At 40.1% G+C, this 18728-nt stretch overlaps 1 protein-coding gene across 2 annotated transcripts in view; it reads left to right on the top strand.

Moving 5' to 3' along the window:
• The first annotated feature begins 12879 nt into the window (after window positions 1-12879).
• The window catches only part of TMEM245 (transmembrane protein 245), a 94287-nt gene continuing 88438 nt past the window's right edge, over window positions 12880-18728 (top strand). Inside the window, exon 1 of one of the 2 annotated variants that reach the window (XM_031945555.1) lies at window positions 12880-13669. In XM_031945555.1, coding sequence (XP_031801415.1) covers window positions 12974-13669 — 696 coding nt within the window. In that variant the 5' untranslated portion in view covers window positions 12880-12973. The remainder of the gene's footprint in view (window positions 13670-18728) is intronic. The other variant, XM_031945554.1, reaches the window with a different exon arrangement.

Genomic DNA, 18728 nt, shown 5'->3' with positions numbered 1-18728 from the left:
AAGAAGATGATTTACTTTACTACCATCAAGTAGATTTAACTATTGGGCTATAAAAGAATTTATTTTTTAGGACACAAAGATTACTTATGCTTTGGTCTGTCTTTACCTGGGATATGGTTAGTATTTTTTCAATAACTTGGATGAAAGGATATATATCATTTACCAAGTGTGCAGATGGCATAATGCTGAGAGACAGAAAATGAATCCTGAATCAGGATCTGAAAAAATTTCCAAAGACAGGAATGGTTCACTAAAGCTAATAAGGTATAAAATTTTGGAAGAATAAATGATAAAGGGGCAGCTAGGTGGCTCTGTGGATAGAGCACCAACCCTGAAGTCAGGAGGACCTGAGTTCAAATCTGGTCTCAGACACTTAACACTTCACACTTCCTAGCTGTGTGACCCTGGGCAAGTCACTTAACCCCAATTGCCTCAGCAAAAGAAAAAATAGAATAAATGATAAATTTTCTACTTGGGATAATACAAATTCAATAACACAAATACACATGGGAAAAATAAAGAAGTTCTGGATTTCATTCCTCAATCTCTTCCTCTTATACTTCTTTCACTTTCTAGGTCTAATGAAAATTTGGCTTTCTCTTGAAAATATTACATCCTTTACTACCAAGAGTAAATTGGTAAATGTTTACTATTTACTCCTTGGCAGAGAAAAACACATAATGTGCTTTTAAGTTTATTATGCATTACTATTACTTTCTCAAGTCTGTAGTTAATAAAACAACAAACCAAGCTCTGATTTCCAAGGACTGTGTAAATGCTCACAGAGAAAATTTTACAATGAGCTCTTGAAAGCTTGTGGGAACTGGCTCCAACACACCACTGCTGGTCTCTATTCTACACTATTTCACTTGGTGACCTCATCAGCTCCCATGGATGCAATTATGATCTCTATGTAGATGACTCCCAAATCAATTTATCAGTCCTAATCTCTCTCCTGACTTAAAGTCTTACATTTTCAACCACCTATTAAACATCTCAAACCTAAAGATATCTTAAACAAGACATGTCCAAAACTCAACTCATTATCCCCCCCCCCAAAAAAAAATCATCTTTTCTTTCTAACTGCTCTATTACTCTTGAAGGTGCCACAAGTCCTTCATTCACTCAGGTGCACAACAACATGTTAGCCTCTTCTTCTTACTCTCACCTCTCTATCCAATCTGTTGCCAAATCTTATCAATCCTGTCTTCATTGTATTTATTCTACCAATTCAAGTCAAATGTCACTCCTTCCATGTAGTCTTTCTGATCCTTCTGCCCCAGAAATGAGCTTTTCTTCTTTGGCCCTTAATTATTACATTATCTCTACCTCTTCTAAGTCTCTAAATACTGTGGTTTGTCAATCCTACTGCATGTTTGAGATTATTTAATTGAAGATTTTAAAATAAGATTCAATAAAAACATACACATATTACTACAAAAATTCACAGAGTAGAATGAGTATATTTACAGAAATTATTCCCACAAGTGAAAAAATGAGATCAGCTGCTTTTGAAAACAACATAATTTGATTTCAAATAGTTTTAATCCACAATGCACTGCTCCAATAAATGAGCAAAGTTCTGGTTTCTTTTACACAAGAATTCAATATAACATAGCATTAATTAAATAATACTAAGGCATGTTATCTGCTGGAATAGCTGCACCTAGCTTTAAAAACTGTAAAGTAACATCAATAGCCTTCAAAAGGAAGCATTATTACCATCTAGTAAGATATGATGATTCTAAATCACCATTAGGTAATTTTTAAATTGCTTTAAAAATAGAACAGCCACTAGATACTATTACAATAGTGCTTTCTCTCCTTTAAGCATAGTGTTTTATTCAACTAATTTACTACAGCCCCCAACCAGTTCTTCTTACAAAGGAAAGTAAATGGATTGTTTTGATTTATGACTTTTTATGAATGCACAGCGAAAGACAATTTGAGACCTGACAAAATCAAGTGTAACCCTTCTTCCACATGACAATCTCTCAGATATTTACAGTCTTCGATGGTGTCTCCTATAATTTTCTTCTTCAGGCTAAATAAGGAAAGTCTCTTCCGAATATTCAAATCATTAAATCACCTTCCCCCTATAGATACCTGGGAGATCTTAGCACCATGATTTTGACCAACCCTATCTGGAGCAGATAAACCAAAATAAAATTAGAAAAGTGCAAGGACCTAGGCAAGGACAAGTCTCTCCCCAATAACCCCAGAGTTAATAGCAATTACAAAGGCTCCCTGTTGGTAGCATGTCAGGTCCTCTGCAGTTGGGGCACCATCTCAGCCAGAGGATCCTGCTTGAGATGGACAGTTCACTGTTAAAACAGACTCTCCTATAGCCAGGTGAAGGTGTCCACAATGAGCCTTGCCACAGCTGAAAACTACTCTCTCCCCAGGAACTCTGGAGCGATCCAGAGGGTCAGCCTCTCCAAGCAAAGAGCCCAGACCTCAACCGCCCCAAGGCCCAAGGCAGAGACCCAAAGGTCTCTAATCTCTACTTCTGCTCTCAATTCTCACTGGGGGCCTCCAAATGTAATGTGGAGAAACCGAGGCAAGATAGAGATTAGAGTTTTTAGTAATTTATTTAGAGGGAGAGATTTGCTGGGGGCAAAAGAGGATCCATGTTGCCCCCAGGGCTGAATAAGTCTCAGAGTATCCAGCAGTGAGTGAAGAATTCCAGGGATTTTTATAGGGCTTCAGTGATAAGGGAAATAAAGGCAGAAGGCGGAGAGCACTGGTGAGCCAGAACTTTTCAGGAATGGACCATAAATTCAGTTCTGACAGGTTGGGGTGAGGACCATAAATTCTGATAAACCGGGAGGACCTAGGAGCCAAGATGTCTGAAATAGGATATGCTTGCCGATCTCTAACTAACCTATCTGCAATTTATGGCTCTATGGAATGCTAATGGTCAAGGCTCCCAGCCCTAATTTATATCAGTTCTAATGGTCAAGAAAGGAGTTGCTATTGAGGCAGAACAATTCAGGGAAACTGAGGCAGAACAATTCAAGGAAACTGAGGTAGAACAATTAAAGGGAGTTGTGGCATAACATTGTCACCTTGGGCACATCTATAAAATGAAGAAGAATTTACTAGATGTAACCCTCAGCTCTAGACCTAAGGCCCTGTTCCTTTTCTCCAAAATTACTTCCCATTTACATTGTATACATCTTTATGCATACTTATTAGGTTGTGTCTTGTCTCTCCCCCTCAGAAGACCTGCTTGAAGACTTCAGAAGAACTCAGAAGACAGTTCCTCGGTCTTACTTTTCTATTTATATCCCCAGCTATTAATACAGTTCTACGTTTTGAGTTTTGTTTTGTTTTGTTTTTGCCTCATAGCAAGTGCTTAATAAATGTTTTATTCATTCATTCATTCATAATTGAGATTTTCTATTAGGAAAAGAAAACCAATATAAGAAATGGTGGCAGATAAAAGATGAAATGACTGAGGACCAAAAGTTTGGGGTGCACAGAAATGGCAATATTGTATGATGATGAACTATGAACAACTTCACAATTCTCAGAAATACAATGATTCAAGACAAAAGGACTAATGATGATGCTACTATCTGCCTCCAGAGAAAGAATTGGTATTGTTTGAATACAGTCTGAAATATGCTATTTTTCTGTTTATTTCATTATTTTTATTGGAGTCTTCTTGTACAAAATGACTAATGTGGAATTGTTTTACAATTACACATGTATAACCTATATTTGATTACTTACCATTTCAGAAAAGGGGGAAGAGAGGAAGGGAAAAAGGAATAAAATGTGGAACTCAAAACTTTAAAAAATATTTTAACATTGTTTTAACATGTAATTAGGGAAAAAATAAAATTACACACACACACACACATATATATACAGACACACACACACAGAGGCTAATGCCAAATTTTAAAGCCTAAATAAATCCTTGAGGAAATGTAAATATACAGCCTTAAACTATATCCTTAAAGTCTAGAGTTAGAAGAAACCTTAAAGATCATCTAATCTGACCATCATATTTTACATATGAAAAAGCTGAGTTTCAGAGAAGATACTGAAGTGTGTGTTTCAAGATTTCAAGTATTCCATGTCCCCCGGATTTACTGGGGTGACAGTCTGGACATGAGCATCTGTGGGTTGACGGAGATGTTATTTGCATATTCAGAAAGAGCTTTCCAGGCTGGACCAAGCTGCGGCAAACTGAGTGACCAGATACTGTTCTGGAACTACAAGAATGTCAGAGGTTAAGAAGGGCCTCCTCCTCAGAAGTTCAAAGTGGGCTCAGCTTAATGTTCTCTCCAATGTACAATGGGGACTCTAAATAGCCCTAATGGGAGACACTTCACCCATTCCTCAAGAATCTCCAGACACAGTTTAGAAAGGACTTGCTTGAGGGTATGATTCATTTTCTCCACCTTCCCAGAAGATTGAGGATGCCAGAATGGAGATAAGTAATCTTAAGAGTCTCAGCCACAACTTGTGTTATTTGAGAAGATTGGGCCATTGTTGTTCAGTAAAGAGCTGGGCAGGCCAAAGAGAGGTATGATTTCTTTTAGCAAACACTTTGATACCTCCTGGGCTTTTTCAGTTCTACAAGGGAAAGCTTCTACCCAATTAGTAAAGGTGTCAACAAAAACCAAAAGTAGTTTGAAGCCCCCTGAGAGGGGGTATATGTGTAAAATCTGTCTACCAGTTTTTCCCTGTGTATGTATCCTTCTTCTGGTCCGGGGCACAAATTGGGCAGACCTGTCTAATTGTCCTCTTAGCTTGTGACCAGTGAAAATAAGTTTCCCAAGGGACTGGAGGCATTCTCTCCTAAGCCAAAGAGAAGCTTCCACAGAGTAAAAGGCTCTTCTAAATTATACAGGGCTAACACTGAGACAGAGATCAGCTTAGCTTTCAGGCTTTACAAGCCCCGGCCTGATCAGGGCCCCAGTTAAGGGAAGTGTGGGAGGGCCTAGAATAGAATCACAGAGGGGCTTGGCAATAACCCCAAAGTGAGGTATCCAGATTCTGCTAAATTCAGCCGTGCCCAGGAAACAGCCCAATGTTTCCGGGCAGGTTCAGGGAGTGACAAGATCGCCTGCTTCCTCTCCACTGAGAGTGGCCAGGAGGGGGGAGTTAATTCATGGTCCAAATACTGAGGGCAAGGTGGGCCCTAGACAAAAATACCTTATAGCCTCAGGAACCCAGAAAGTAAAGGGTTATTATAGCAGCAGCCAGAGAAGAACCCGGGTGGGCTACAGATCAGAATTTCATCAGCATAATGGATAAAGCTGCTATGAAGCTGCTCCAGGTCTTTGCCCAGTGCCTGTCCAAATAAATGGGGCCTGTTTAGGAAGCCCTGAGGTGGTCACATTGTCTGTGTTAATCGTTGGGGGTTAGGTTCCCCCAGTGCCCATTCAAAGGCAGAAAGAAATGGTGAGTCTTTATTCAGTGGTACACAAAAGAAAGCATCTTTAAGCTCTAAAATGGAAAATCCGTGTGTGTGTGTGTGTGTGTGTCCCTGGGAGCTGAGTCAGGATAGCATAGGGATTAGGCACAATGTGGTGAGTAGGAATAACTGCCCCATCAACAGCTCTGAGGTCCTGTACCACACAGAATTGCCTATTTGGCTCCTTAATGCTGAGGACAGCTGTGTCTGGTAAGTTTGAGGATCCATGGCTAACTTCTGCAGCTTCCTCTCAATGTCTGGGACAGACGGATTAATAAAATACATGCTGAGGACAGTGAACCCTCTGGAAAAGTAGATTTCTTTAGAGCCCCTGAAAAGTGGGGAGAGGGGGATTCCTCAGCTCCTTGGGTAACTTCCTTCAGTTTTTCATGATTAACCCATGTCTTAATTCCCTTCTTCATGCCTTCAAGGCAGATTAGAAAATGATCCCTTCTCCCTATCTCTGCTTCCCTCCTGGTAATCCCACCTAGGGTCTGTAACTGGAACAGCAATAACCCCTGGTGGGATATCTTCCAGAAGAGGAAGATTAAACCATATCATCCCCAAAATCCTGGGCGAAACCCCAGATACTCTTTCTCTTCTCTTTGGTGCAGCAAGAAGAGATTATGGTATTAACATTTCTCCAGGTAAAATCAAATTGGTGGGAGATAGCTTTGAAGCTCTCAATATATTTAGTAGGGTCCTCAAAGAAATGGCCAAGTTTTTCCTTAATCTGGGAAAAGTCTGACATTGAAAAATGCATATGCACCATGAGTGTTCTACTCTGAGAGTCTGCTACTTCTCTCAATGGGCCAACTTTAGGAGGGGGTGCTGAATCAGGATCCTGAGAGAGAGAAAAGGGGTCCTGCTTCTTGTATGGGAGGAACTGAGGAGCAGGACCTGGGAGGTTTCAGAATATGGCTCAAGAGGTGAGGGTTCAGAGGATCCATGAGAAGGGGAGTGAGTTGAAGAAACATTGCCGGATATAAGGTCCAGATCTTGATAAAGGGGTGGTCCCAGAAGGGATTCTCAGGCTTTCTGATAAGGACTGCATAAGGAAACAGATGGGGAGGAATGGGAAAAGGAGATTATCCAGGAGGTCACTGTCTACTTTCAATTCCCTTCTCATAAATTTTACCAGTAGTATCCTGCAGCGTTGTCTTAATTTAGGATCTTGGGACAAGGCCATAAAGGCTTGGACATATGCAACTTCAGTCCATTTGCCTTGTCTGCGGCAAAACAAATCAATTGCAGGATAGTGTTATAGTTAATAGACCCATTAATGGACCATTTGTCTTGGTCCTCTAAGGTATATTGAGGTCAGGCAGTATTGCAAAAGAAAGTAAGATTCTTAACTTTAAGATCTTTTAAGCCAGATTTTGTCTCTATTTTTTAAGAGGCAGTCTAAGGGAGAATCCTTAAGGATAGAGGTGGATTGTCCCATCTTTGCCAAGGTTTAGCACCTCCCCTCCTCCAGTGTCCCAGGGAGAGTAAAAAGGTGGCAGATGATCCCTAGTCAGGAGGGAACTATGCCAAGAATTGCAAGAATTTCCAAGTCCAGGCATCCCCAATCAAGAAAAGTTTGCAGAGCACGGAGCTCCTGATGACCAAACAAGCCTTCCCCGGTACTTGGGGTGTCCTAGCTATAGGATAGGAAAGGAAAGGGGCTTACCTCACCAAGGAGGATGTAAAATTCGGGGCTCCCTCTACAGGCCACCAAATATTGAGGCATAAGATACCCCAACAACTCTGGAGCCCCTAGTGGCAGGTATGGTGGAAGAATTCACAAACTCAGTTTGTAAATGTAATTTGGTAATTATTTGGGTCCTGATTGACTCAGATTGAATGTAAATAGCAATCATTTCTGTTCTGGCCCAAAATATCTGGGCTACATCATTTAAAAATGTCCGAGTGAGTCCAAGGCCAGAACTCACTATACCAAATTGGCTTTACTTTGCTTTTCTCCCCAAAAAATTTCCTAGTAGTTTAAAATTGAAAAAGGACAAAAATAAAATTATCCTAATTTTCAACAACAATTTTACTTAGGAAGACTTGAATTCAAATCCCAACTCAAGGTACTTACTAACTGTGTGATCCAGAACAGGCCACTTAACATTCTCTCAACCTCAGTTTTTTCTTCTGTGAAACAGGAATTAATAGGTGCACCTATTCACAGAGTGGTTGTGAGGATCAAATGAGGTTGCCTACATACAGAGCTCTGAAAACCTTAAAGTGCTATATATAAATGTTATCATTTATTAAATATCTAGTATGTGCAAGGTACAATGATGCTGTTGGGTTTTAGAAGTTGAACCCTCAAACATTTGGGGATTCAGGCCAGTGTCATGAGGTGTCTCAAAAGAATTTGTAGGCTTAAGACCATTTCCAAATCAAAAGGCAAAGATCTTATTATGCCATTGACTGGCATGCTAAATTCCAAGAGAAGTTAGCAGAAAAGTTAGGGAACAAATTGTGCCTTTATAGAGAGCACTGATCTTACAGGTAAACTACTGATATGTTAATAGCTCAATTCCTGGATGCCTACCACTATATACTCATTTTATGGCTTAAAGGTTAGTTGAGGAGTTAGGCAGAGACAGCATCCCAGCCATAAAATAAGTTAATAAAACCAGCATTCTTTTGTAGTCGGTTTGATTATAAACTAAAATTGTCTAGAGGTAAAATACAGTATTACTAATTTTGATTCTGATGGTGCTTACTCCAATGAAGAGACCAAAAATAAATAGCTGGAAGGGCAGCTAATTGCCTCATGCCTGGTCCTGCCTGTTTTTGCACATTCCAATTGATTCAGCCCAGCTTGGAGTCAAGAATGAAAGTGGATGAAAGCGAACAAGACAACTTGGAGCCACAGTATTCCTGAGTCCTACTCAGTATTTCTAGAGTCACATTAATACAAAGACAAAAACAAAGCAGTTTCAGCCCTCAAAGAGCTTAACATTTATTGGGAGTAAAAATGGCATGTGAATTAGTCAACATGTACTGTGCTAAATCTAGGTACACAGAGAGGTTCGTATAAAATATATACAAATAAGTGCAAAGTAATTTTGGAAAGGTAGGAGGAGTCCTAGCTGATAGGGTTAACTCTAAGGGAGATGTAGCAATAACCCTAAAGTCCCTTGGCATTGAGAGTGCTGTAGTTCCACAAACATTGCTGATTGTCAGATTATGGTTGGTCAGTAATTAAGTTTCTGAGACAATAATGAGGTACATAGCAGACCACTCCTCAAATCCACCTGTAAGTCATAAAATTAGCCTATCAGTGACTTGAAGCACCTGGTCTCTAACTTTTTCCTATAAATTTCTCTTCTTGCTTCTGGCTCTTTGCTAAATTCTTTTGGAACTTAGCCTGCTCTAATTGGCATTACAACTATAATAAACTTTGCCCCTTGACTTGGCGATGGGTCCAAGCCTGCAAATTCTTTTGAGATATTTTCAACATAGGTCTTGCACACCAACATTTTGGGGGTACCCTTTGAACCCCAACACTAAACTGGGGAGAATGGCATTTGAACTGAGCCCTGAATTCAGAAAGTTTTTCTGATATGTGATGACCGTGTATTTTAAAATCAGCCGGAGTCAGGAATTCAGGTTAGGGGAAAATTGTTGATCTTTATTCTCAGTGAAGAAAGATCGGAGGTGGAAGAGAATCGGCGATAGCAATGTGTGTAGCTGAGTCAAGAAGCTAGCTAGACCAGCAGCCACACGACCAGCAGACATAGAACCCAGGCCAATCTCTCCCAGCTTCTCTTCCTGTCTCTCTGCCTCCACCCACCAAAATCGTTATTTCCTATACAACACATCAGGACTTGCACAGAGAGTGGGTGGGGACCATTCTTTATCCAAGCATGTATATTAATAGAGTACAGTCCAATTACTATTTAGCCTCACGTGCTTGGGACCTTAGTGCATCATCTCAAGCCTCAGCCCATTACACTGATATACTTGGAGCTTTCCAAGGATCTACTCAGAGAATGACCTTCCTCTCAATTAACTCTACATGGACTTCTATCTCCTTCACTGCCCACCACTCCTCCCCCAAGAAGGATTTGTGTGCTTGCTTCTTTCAGCTTTAGGAATAATTAGTGGGACAAACAGTTCTAGAGTTGAGAGGTCCTCAAAAATCCTGCCATTCTTATATACAAAATAGATGCAAAGACACTGCATTCCTTTTCTGGATCCCCATGCCCATACAAAGGCTGTTTGAATAACATATATAAAAGAAAAGAAAGCAATTGCCAGGGCAGTCTACTGTTGCTTTGAGTAAAATTTCACTCTTTGTCCTCTACTGTTGGAATGTGCAAAAACAAGCAGGACCAGGCTTGAGGCAGTTATTTACTAGTATTATTTACTTTGGGCCTTTTCATAGGAGTAAGCACTATCAGAGTAGACCTTTAAGTGAAAGAAGTGGGGTTTAACTGTTCTGACTTGGTTTCCCTGAACTAGTTTCCTTTGTCTCAGTTTCCTTAACTATTCTGTCAAATCCCCTTAGTTGTAAAAACCCACTCTGGTCCATTAAGATTGGGAACCGTTCACTCTAAGGTTATAAATTGCTAGCAAGATAAACAAGAAGAGCAGACCTCCTGTCCTCAAGAATTTACAATATCCCTCTAAAATATTCCAAGATACCTCACTGACATCTTTATCTCTGGGTATTCAGACATCCTGTCTCTGGGCTTTTAGGATTTATGGTCTCCCCCCCCATCCTCTTGGTTCTTTGTTTCTAAAGAGTATATAAGAAGCTGGTTTTCTCCTATTGATTGCTGGATTCTTTGAGATGACAGCCCTGGGACCAACATGTTTTCCTTGGTCCCAGTATATCTCTATCTGACTGGATAATTTGAGACGAGAGTCCTGTCCAGTCCATTATACTCTCCAATTAATAAAATATTAAAAGCTCTCTAATCTCTCTCCTGCCTCAGTTTCTCCGGCATTACAAATCAGGATATCGGAGTTCAAGATTAGTAGTTTTGCTGCTATTGTTTAAAATCAAAAGCTCTCCAATTTGGAACTATGCTCAAAAAGTTATCAAACTGTGCATACCCTTTGATCCACCAGTGTTACTACTGGGCTTATATTCCAAAGAGCTCATAAAGAAGGGAAAGGGACCTGTATGTGCACAAATGTTTGTGGCAGCCCTTTTTGTAGTGGCTAGAAACGGGAAACTGAATGGATGTCCATCAGTTGGAGAATGGCTGAATAAATTGAGGTATATGAATATTATGGAATATTATTGTTCTGTAAGAAATGACCAACAGGATGATTTCAGAAAGGCCTGGAGAGACTTACATGAACTGATGCTGAGTGAAATGAGCAGGACCAGGAGATCATTATATACTTCAACAACAATACTAGATGATGACCAGTTCTGATGGATCAGGCCATCCTCAGCAACGAGATCAACCAAATCATTTCTAATGGAGCAGTAATGAACTGAACTAGCTATGCCCAGAAAAAGAACTCTGGGAGATGACTAAAAACCATTACATTGAATTCCCAGTCCCTATATTTATGCCCACCTGCATTTTTTATTTCCTTCACAAGCTAATTGTACAATATTTCAGAGTCTGATTCTTTTTGTACAGCAAAATAACAGTTTGGTCATGGATACTTATTGTGTATCTAATTTATATTTTAATATATTTAACATCTACTGGTCATCCTGCCATCTGGGGGAGGGGGTGGGGGGTAAGAGGTGAAAAATTGGAACAAGAGGTTTGGCAATTGTCAATGCTGTAAAGTTACCCATATATATAACTTGTAAATAAAAGGCTATTAAATAAAAAAAATAAATAAATAATAAAAAAATAAAATCAAAAGCTCTCAGGCTTTAAAGCTGTAAATTTATGTAATTTTTTCCATTCCCCTTCTTTCCTAAATGAGAACACTGAAGTCCACGAGTTGAGCCAAGTCCTTCAAGGTCATAAAAATTAGTTTAAGTAGCCAAGCTTAAATTTCTGACTCCCAAACTAATGCTTTCAGAAGCCTTTTCTTAGGGACCCACATTTTCAACTTTTGCTTTGTTTAGGGACCCACATTTAAATTTTTGCTTTGTTTAGGGACCCACATTTAAATTTTTGCTTTGTTTAGGGACCCACATTTAAATTTTTGCTTTGTTTAGGGACCCACATTTAAATTTTGCTTTATTTAGGGACCCACATTTAAATTTTTGCTTTGTTTAGGGACCCACATTTAATTTTTTGCTTTGTTTAGGGACCCACATTTAAATTTTTGCTTTGTTTAGGGACCCACATTTAAAATTTTGCTTTGTTTGGGGACCCACATTTAAATTTTTGCTTTGTTTGGGGACCCACATTTAAATTTTTGCTTTGTTTGGGGACCCACATGTAAATTTTTGCTTTGTTTGGGGACCCACATTTAAATTTTTGCTTTGTTTAGGGGACCCACATTTAATTTTTTGCTTTGTTTGGGGACCCACATTTAAATTTTTGCTTTGTTTGGGGACCCACATTTAAATTTTTGCTTTGTTTGGGGACCCACATTTAAATTTTTGCTTTGTTTGGGGACCCACATTTAAATTTTTGCTTTGTTTGGGGACCCACATTTAAATTTTTGCTTTGTTTGGGGACCCACATGTAAATTTTTGCTTTGTTTAGGGACCCACATTTAAATTTTTGCTTTGTTTAGGGACCCACATTTAAATTTTTGCTTTGTTTAGGGACCCACATTTAAATTTTTGCTTTTATTTAGGGACCCACATTTAAATTTTTTGCTTTGTTTAGGGACCCACATTTAATTTTTTGCTTTGTTTAGGGACCCACATTTAAATTTTTGCTTTGTTTAGGGACCCACATTTAAAATTTTGCTTTGTTTGGGGACCCACATTTAAATTTTTGCTTTGTTTGGGGACCCACATTTAAATTTTTGCTTTGTTTGGGGACCCACATGTAAATTTTTGCTTTGTTTGGGGACCCACATGTAAATTTTTGCTTTGTTTGGGGACCCACATTTAAATTTTTGCTTTTATTTAGGGACCCACATTTAAATTTTTTGCTTTATTTAGGGACCCACATTTAAATTTTTGCTTTGTTTGGGGACCCACATGTAAATTTTTGCTTTGTTTGGGGACCCACATTTAAATTTTTTGCCTTTGCTTAGGGAACAATTTTAATTATTGTTTTTGTGTAAGGATCCTATATTTAAATGTTAATTACTCTTTAATTGTTGCCTAATCAATCATTCGGACCAATTCACTTAGAAAATAGGTGAAAGGTCATTTGCTCTGGATTAGCTCCAGGACTGGAGTTCTACCTCCCTCTTCTCGACCCCACCGTAGACCCTAATATAAAATCTCCCAGAATTTTTGCAATGCCCTAGGGATTATTTGACAGCAGGCAGGACGCGACAAGAGATACAGCAGATTCGCTCCCAGCCATTCAGGAATTCGAGCGGGCCGGGAACTACAAGTCCCAAGAAGCCCCGCGCCTGCCGTGGTCGGGCCAAAACCGTTTCCTGCACCCTCTCCAGAGCAGCCCCGCCGGCCAGCGAGGCGGCGCCACCATGGCTGACAGCCGGGGCTCTGCAGGCAAGGAGACCTTGGGCTCTTCCAGTCCTATAGTGCCTCCGCCGGAGGGAGCGGGCCCCGTGGCCGGGGGGGCGGCGGCCGCGGCTCCGGGCGGCGTGAGCGGAGGGCCAGTGGCCCGCGATCCGCCGCCGCCGCCGCTGCCGCTGTGGGAAGCTCCGAGGAGGGGCCCCGCTCCGGCGCCCGGGGAGGCGGGGGGCGGGGTCCCCCCCGGCGGGCTGGCGCTGCGCTTCGACAAGCCCATCAAGCAGGCCTTCTATAACACGGGCGCGGTGCTGTTCGTGTGCCTGTGCTGCGGCGCCGCCGTGCTCGTGTACTTCATCCTCGAGGCCTTCCTCCGGCCGCTGCTGTGGGCGGTGCTGTGCGGCACCTTCCTGCATCCCTTCAAGAGCTCCCTCACGCGCCTGGGCCGCCGCTGGCTGCACCGCCTGCACCGCGCGCACACGCCCATCGTGCTGGCCGCGCTGCTGCTGCCGCTCTGCTTTGCCAACTACGGCGTGGAGGCCCTGGGCGAGCAGGTGCTGCGGCGCCGCCGCCTGCTGCTGCTGCTGGGCGCGGGCGCGCCCCTGCTCTACGCCCTCTACCATCTGGGCAGCTACCTGGGCGTGCAGGTGCTGCTGGCCTACGCCTGCTCCCTCATCTGCCAAGGGCTGGAGTACTTCAACACCCTGTGGGTGAGTGAGCCGGGGCCCCGCGAGGCGTGCCCCGCCCCCGCCCCTCAGCCCTCCTTCCCAGGGACCCTGGGCCCGAGCACGGCCCGGTGCACGCACGCACCTTTTGCGTTTGGCCTTGCCATCCTTTCCCCCTGAGTCCTGTGATTATCATTTCTACCTGTAAAAGTTGGCGTTTCATTGGGAGAAATCTCCAGGTTCTTAAACCTTTTGGTCCTTTGGTCTGCTCAAAAAAATGCTGAAGATTCCAAAGGAACACCAATTTACATCTAAGGTTTGCAAAGCACTTTTACCTGGGTGAGCTCTTTTGATCTTCCCAACAACCCCGGAAGGTTATTGTCCGTTACTATCCTATCATCCCTATTTTACAGATGAGGAAACTGAAGCAGACAACGTCTGTTTTACTAGTGTTGGATTCAAACTCATTTTCAGATTGCCTCTTCCCACTTTTGGACAATTAAGAAAGTTGTTCTTTTTTCCTCTCCCCGGAGTTTGAGCCTGAATTTACCTGTTGCTCGTTGCTCCCAGATCTGACACTCTGGGCCAACAAGAACCTGCATCCCTCCACCTCGTGACAGCTCTTTACATATTTAAAGGTTGCTATCAGAACAATTGCTGTCAAACTACTTGGTCTCATATATATGGTGGGTTTTTTTTTTTGGGGGGGGGGGGGTCCTTGGTTCTTTTGGTACACAAGTGCAAGAATTTAAATTAATCCCTATTGAACTTTATCTAATGTTAGGTTCCACCCAATGTTCTAACCTGTAAAATTCCTTTTGTACTCTGACTGTCAACCATTGGATTTTCTATTCTTCCTAGCTTTTAGCATGGACAGGTTTGTTGAGCATAACATAAAAATGTTAAATAATAACAGTTAAAACATCGATGCAACTTGGATAGGCTCCTTAACCTCCTTGGGTCTCAGTTTTCTCATTGTAAAATAAAAGGATTGGAATTTATGGCTTCTGAGATCCTTTCCGGTAGTGGATATATGATATTAGCCGATGATGATCTCAGATCTTGACATGTGAGTGTGGAAATAAGGGCTGAATTTAGTGATTTTGGTCCAAACTTTCCTCCTCACTATGTATTGATGTTTATCATTTTGCTTATTTTTCTGCTCCCTGATTACAGAATTTCATTGAGTAGTGTTCCCATTATTGAGAAGATACAAAGACAAAACTTAGCAGCCTCTTTTTGTAAGGAGTTTCCATTCTATTGGGGAGGAAGGCAAAGAGAGAGAGAGAACATAAAAATATATAGGAAGTAAATGCAGGGTACTTTAATTTTCTGCGGGTATTTTGGAAAGTCCTAGTGGTACCTTAGCTGTGCATTTGAGGTAAGCCAGGAATTCCAAGAGGTGGAGGTGACGAAGAAGTTGGGAGAGGGACTTAAGCATTAACATCATTTAAAAATAACTGTTGAATTATTGCTGATTGTATGATATAGGAACATTTCAACATACCTATCTGACAAAATTCTGAGTACATTAATCTTGTCTAAATCTCCTCAGAATTTTTTTAAATCATGTTTTTCATAGGTCAGAGTGAAATTTATGAATTGAGAACATTCATTAAATAATCTAGTATTATTTAAGAATTTGGGCATCTAGATGATGCAGTGGATCAAGCATAAAATCTGGAATCAAGATCTGAATTCAGATGTGGCCTTAGATAAGTGTCTGAGGTCAAATTTGAATTCAGGTTCTCCTGACTTCAAGGCTGGTGCCCTACCTAGCTGCCCCTCGATTTGTGTCTTTGGGGTATTGATGGAGATTTGGAGTTAAGTGAAAACATAATAAACTGTTGGATTATACGATTCCTTTCTTGCTGCAAAATGACCTGGGATACCACCACATGATACCTAATAAGAATTCTCAGGATTTGGAACTAGGATTCAGAGGAAATGCACAGAAAAAATAGTTTCTGTGGCAAAATGACTGTGGTGTATATATGGAAGATAACTATATACAAATCCTTGAGAAGTCCTTCTTCTGGCCTCTGGATGTGATTATCTAGGGAATGACACCAAACCTAGAAAAACAGAAAAGATAACACAAATGCTTCTATAGCTGTGTGAAAAATCTAACAAATGTGTTGATGTTTAGTGGAAAATGTGGGTCTTCACATGATTAGTTTCAGTCACTTGGTAGAAAAGGATAACTCAAGAACAATTGAGAACAAGCCCTTTCTTCCTTGTAAATGAATTTTTGAATATATTCTTCTTGCTACAAGTAGCTTACCTTTTATGTACCTTTTTGTACAATGAGGTCACTGAGTAGGATTGAGTGTCTTGGGGGGAGGTGAACAGATTTCCCAGCTAAACAATCAATGTCAATATTCTGAAGGGAGTTAAGTAGAATCCTGGACAAAGGCATTAGTGAGGTGTTGTAGAAAAAACTAAAAATAAGTCAGTATGCAGATTTCATCAAAGATACTCAAAAGTCTCAAGAGAACCAGGCTTGAAATACTATTTGTAAGGGGGGTGACAGGTAGAAACACTAAGAGACCATGTAAGTCAATTGCTTTGGATGGCTAGGGAAAGCTAAGTAAATGTTGGAGATAGACTGAGTAATTACAATAAAACTAAAGCCAAATAAGATGACAGGAAAAAATAATGATGATTGTTGGAGGGGATGCGGGAAAACTGGGACATTGTTGCATTGTTGGTGGAGTTGTGAACGGGTCCAACCATTTTGGAGAGTAGTTTGGAACTATGCTCAAAAAGTTATCAAACTGTGCATACCCTTTGATCCAGCAGTGTTACTACTGGGATTATATCCCAAAGAGATTATAAAGAAGGAAAGGGACCTGTATGTGCACGAATGTTTCGCAGCCCTTTTTGTAGTGGCTAGAAACTGGAAACTGAATGGATGTCCATCAGTTGGAGAATAGCTGAATAAATTGTGGTATATGAAAATTATGGAATATTACTGTTCTGTAGAAATGACCAACAGGATGATTTCAGAAAGGCCTGGAGAGACTTACAGACTGATGCTGAGTGAAATAGAGCAGGACCAGGGGATCATTATATACTTCAACAACAATACTAGATGATGACCAGTTCTGATGGATCAGGCCATCCTCAGCAACGAGATCAACCAAATCATTTCTAATGGAGCAGTAATGAACTGAGCTAGCTATGCCCAGAAAAATAACTCTGGGAGATGACTAAAAACCATTACATTAAATCCCCAATCCCTATATTTATGCACACATGCATTTTGATTTCCTTCACAAGCTAATTGTACAATAATTCAGAGTCTGATTCTTTTGTACAGCAAAATAATTTTTGGTCATGTATACTTATTGTGTATCTAAGTTATATTTTAATATATTTAACATCTACTGTCATCCTGCCATCTAGGGGAGGGGGGGGGGTAAGAGGTGAAAAATTGGAACAAGAGGTTTGGCAATTGTTAATGCTGTAAAGTTACCCATGCATATATCCTGTAAATAAAAGGCTATTAAAAAAAAAAAAAAAAAAAAAACTAAAGCCAAAAACTAGGTAAAGTGCTTAATCAGACTTCCAACAAAAAGATTTTTATCTCTCCCCCCCCACCCCCTTAATCATAGTATTCTTTATCACAGAGTCCTTTTTCATTTAGAGTTTTGATGGTCTATTCTGGAGCTTTTCTATCTGTATACAAATTGACTTTCTTCCCAGAACTTTTTGATCATTTTTAAAAGACCTTTTGTTTCAAGAAAAATTTAATGTATTATTTGTTTATTTTTAACATTTTCTTATTTTTAAATTTTCAATTTCAAATTCACTGCCTCCCACACTCACTGAGAAGACAAAATGTAGCCATATTTCCAAAAAAAAAAAAGGCAAAAATAAAAAGTCAGAAAATTATACTTTAGTTTGCACACACAATTCATCAGTTTTCTCTCTCTCTCTCTGGAGTTAGATAGCATTTTTTCATCATTAATCCTTTGAAGTTGTCTCAGATCATTATATTGATCAGAGCAGTCAAGCCTTTCACAGTTACCATTTTACAACATTGCTATTACTGGGCACGATGATTTCCCAGTTCTCACTTTACTTTGCATCAATTCATTTTTCTGAAACCCCCTTTCCTTCTCATTTCTTATAATGCAATAGTACTCCATCAGAATCATATGCCACAACTTGTTCAACCCTACTCCATTTGATTTAACACCCCCTTGATTTCCAATTCCTTGCCACCACAAAAAGAGATACCATAAATATTTTTGTACATATAGATCTTTTTCCTCCTTTGATCTCTTTGGGATACAGACATAACAGTGGTGTTGCTGGATCAGTGTTTGCAGTTTCATAGTACTTTGGGTGTAATTGCAAATTGTTTTCCAAAATTTGTTTGACCATTTCACTACTCACTCAACCGGCAGTGCATTAGTGTATCTGTTTTTCCTTCATCCACTCTAGCATTTGTCATTTCTCATAGGTGATATGTTCCCTTAGAGATGTTTTAATTTGCCTTTCTCTAATGAGTAATGATTTAAAACATTCTTTCATATGACATTAGAGATCTTTTGGATTTCTGAAAACTTCCTGTTTGTATCCATTGAACCATTTATCAATTGAGGGGTGGCTCTTATTTTTATAAATTTGACCCAGTTTCCTCTCTATTTGAAAAATGAGGTATTTATCAGAGAAACTTGCTGTGAAAAAAGTTTTATGTTGTTTCGTTGTTTATGACATCTTTTAGCATCGTGTAGTTTCTCTGATTATCTTTTTTAATTAGGTCTATTTTTGATTTTTCTTTGAAATCATAATTGTTATCCCTTGACATTTTTACTTCAGCAGAAACATATTACATTTTGTTCCAGCTCTTTATTTTAACTCTGTGTGTGTCTATCTGCTTGAATTGTCTCATAAACAACATATTGTTGGATTCTGATTTCTAATCCATTCTGCTATCTCCTCATGAACTCATCCCATTTTCACAGTTATGATTATGAACAGTATATTTCCCTCTATCCTGGTACTTTTTGTCTTTGTCTCTGTTTTTCTCTGTTTTGCTTCTAACCACTGCTTCCCTTAATTTACCCTTTATTTTATCATTCCCTTGTTCTCT

Source organism: Sarcophilus harrisii, chromosome 1 (assembly GCF_902635505.1).
Source record: "Sarcophilus harrisii chromosome 1, mSarHar1.11, whole genome shotgun sequence".
NCBI lineage: Eukaryota > Metazoa > Chordata > Mammalia > Dasyuromorphia > Dasyuridae > Sarcophilus > Sarcophilus harrisii.
The sequence above is the reverse complement of the archived record's forward strand: the minus strand, read 5'-3'. Positions and strand labels throughout refer to the sequence as shown.